This window comes from Entamoeba nuttalli, assembly GCF_000257125.1.
Source record: "Entamoeba nuttalli P19 unplaced genomic scaffold asmbl_5060, whole genome shotgun sequence".
Lineage (NCBI taxonomy): Eukaryota > Evosea > Mastigamoebida > Endamoebidae > Entamoeba > Entamoeba nuttalli.
The window spans coordinates 1-2,658 of NW_008577215.1; the positions used below are offsets into that span (position 1 = coordinate 1).

Sequence of the window (2,658 nt, forward strand, 5' to 3'; positions counted from 1 at the left end):
TTTTTTATAACATTTGATAATAAGAAAGAATTAAAACACAAATGTAATGATAATCAAATTCATTCATCCTTTTTACAAAACATAAATATTATTTGTTTCTATCAATACTCTATTAAACATGATTTGAATTTATCACTTCAATCATATTGATATTAATAATGAATATTAATTTTCATTTAGATAAATTAAAATCCAACGCATTACTACAGATATTGTGTTATTTATTAGAATTTAAACAATATAACATTGTTTTTAATAAGAATATTATGAGATAATTTAAAGAGAGAAATAACCTGATTGATAACACAGTGTTTACTTATCAAAATAATTACTATTCTTTTTAATTAGATACATAAACAACCAAAAGAATCAGAAAAGATAAAAGTTTCTTCACTTTTCAAACACATTCATTTTTAAAAATTCTCTTTCATTGTTGAAAACTACTTCTTGAGGTAAAATTACTTCTTTCTATAGTGGTGTTGAATTAGAGAGTCTTGTCTAAACTTAATAATTCTTATGTTTGGAACAATAAAATTAGATTTTTCTAATAAATTTTGATAATCCATTATAATAATAATAATATTGTCTGTTTCTCCATTTCAAGACATTATAAAAGAAGTACAACTGAGTTATACACCACCAATCATTCATTATACTATAATTTTATTCCTTCATAAATTATTAAAATAGTCTTTGTTTATTGATTTCTTATGTTTTATAATCTCTTATTATCCTTTTGTTCTAAATAAAAAATAGTCACAATAAACAAATTATCATCTATAGATAGTTTTAGACTTTAAATTAGTCTAAAAACAATGTTATCAATAAAAAATTGTTATGACTGTTATACTTCTTTCTATTTTATTGGAATTAAAACAAATAATCATGTAGTTAATGTGATTAATAACCAAATTATTAAAACAATATAATTGTTTCATTGTTTGTTTCATCTCTTAAGAGAAAAAGAAGTCTATTGGCTGGTCAACATCAACAAAACTTTCTTTATCTTCTTGTCTCTTTGTATCATCTTTTTCTTTAGATTCTGTGTGTAAATTTTCTTTAACCTCCTCTTCCTTTTGAGATGTTTTTATTTTGTCTTCTTTCTTTGGAGACTCATTAATTTTTCTACTTTGTACTTTTTCTTGTACAATTTCTTCCTTCTTTTCATTCACTTTTCCTTCTGTTCTTTTTCGTTTCCATGCTCCTAGTCGTTCACTAAAATTACTTAATGCAACACTTCCAGTAACAATAATCTCGTTGTTTAAATAGACTTTAATCATATCTTCTGAATTACTTCCAATATCACCTGAAAATGTAGGATGAACTCTTTCATATGACTTGTTAATACATCCACTAGCTTCCATTTTAGTTTGCCACTCTTTGAATGCATTAGTTCTTATAAATTCAGTGACAAAGCTTCTTCCATAATCAACACCAACCTCTTCTAATTCTCCTGTTATCTTGAATGGTTTTCCATTGAACATATCTTTATTTCGAGCAAGTCCATTTAATAATGAAAGAACGTAATTTGTCATTTCCCCAAATACCCATTCATTACTTCCTTCATTTCCCTTTCCATTTCCATGACTATATTTAGTCATAGCTTGTTTAACATTGAAAATAAAAACTTTATCTGTTTTAGTTACTTCAACACTTTTACTGATATTATTCTCTCGATAAATAAATTTTCCTGTTGATAAATCAACTACAACATCATAATCTTCTGATCTCTGAAGTACTAATGGTGAACTAACACATGCAATAATTCCATTACTTTCTCCTATTCTATAAAAATTATCCATTGTTAAATGCATATAAACTGTTCGTTCTTCTGAATTTAGTGATAATGGTAATTGTAATTTCTCTACTTCTTCATTTACAGGTTTCCCAAAGAAAACTCCTGGAACAAGACTTAATAAAAATAAAACAGTTTCACTAGATACTGCCACTTGTTCCTTTGATGCAATAATCAAAACTCTATACTCTAATAAGAATAATTTAATCAATGAAATGATATTCACATCAAGTCGATTAATAAGTGCAAGTGCAGTAGGTGCTGATGTATAAATTGGTTGGAATGCTCCATTTCCTAGTGGAATAAAACTCTTTAATAATTCTTCATTAACCATTCTTGTTTGTACTTGATATGCTTGTACTAATGTTAATAAAATATGTCCAATTTGATGCAAAAATGGAACTGTACAAATTCCAACTAATGAGAGTGTTTTATGTTCCCATTCATCCCGTCCATCAAAAATCACTGAAACATAAAATGATGTTTTATAATTAAAATAGACATAATCTGGATGTTTTGTTATCATATCAGGAAATGCTGTTGTTATAATGAAAGTTTCTTGTTCACTACTTAACTCTTCTGTAGAATACAATATTTGTGCAGTTTTATCAATTGAATCTTTAGCTAATAAAACAATTCCGCTGATGGCTTGTATTGTCATACTTTGTATAATTTTGATTAATAGATGAGATATCAAATCCTCATTCTCTTTTTGTCTTTTCTAAAAATATTATTTCTTTTTTATATTTCCTTCTTTTTTCTTATCTCTTATATTAAATTTTCCTTTTTCATTAAAAAAAACCATTAAAGAGAGATACATCATCCTTATTTTCTTTACTTCTTCTTTCTAGATGCTTTCTTCA

The 2,658-nt window shown here is 25.8% G+C and overlaps 1 protein-coding gene across 1 annotated transcript; it reads right to left on the reverse strand.

The window, feature by feature from the left end:
- Positions 1–953: 953 nt before the first annotated feature.
- Positions 954–2,456, reverse strand: ENU1_118410 (hypothetical protein; the record flags this gene model as incomplete). Its single annotated transcript, XM_008859753.1, has 1 exon — positions 954–2,456. The coding sequence occupies one exon, from the start codon at positions 2,454–2,456 to the stop codon at positions 954–956; it is 1,503 nt and encodes a 500-aa protein (XP_008857975.1).
- Positions 2,457–2,658: the final 202 nt, after the last annotated feature.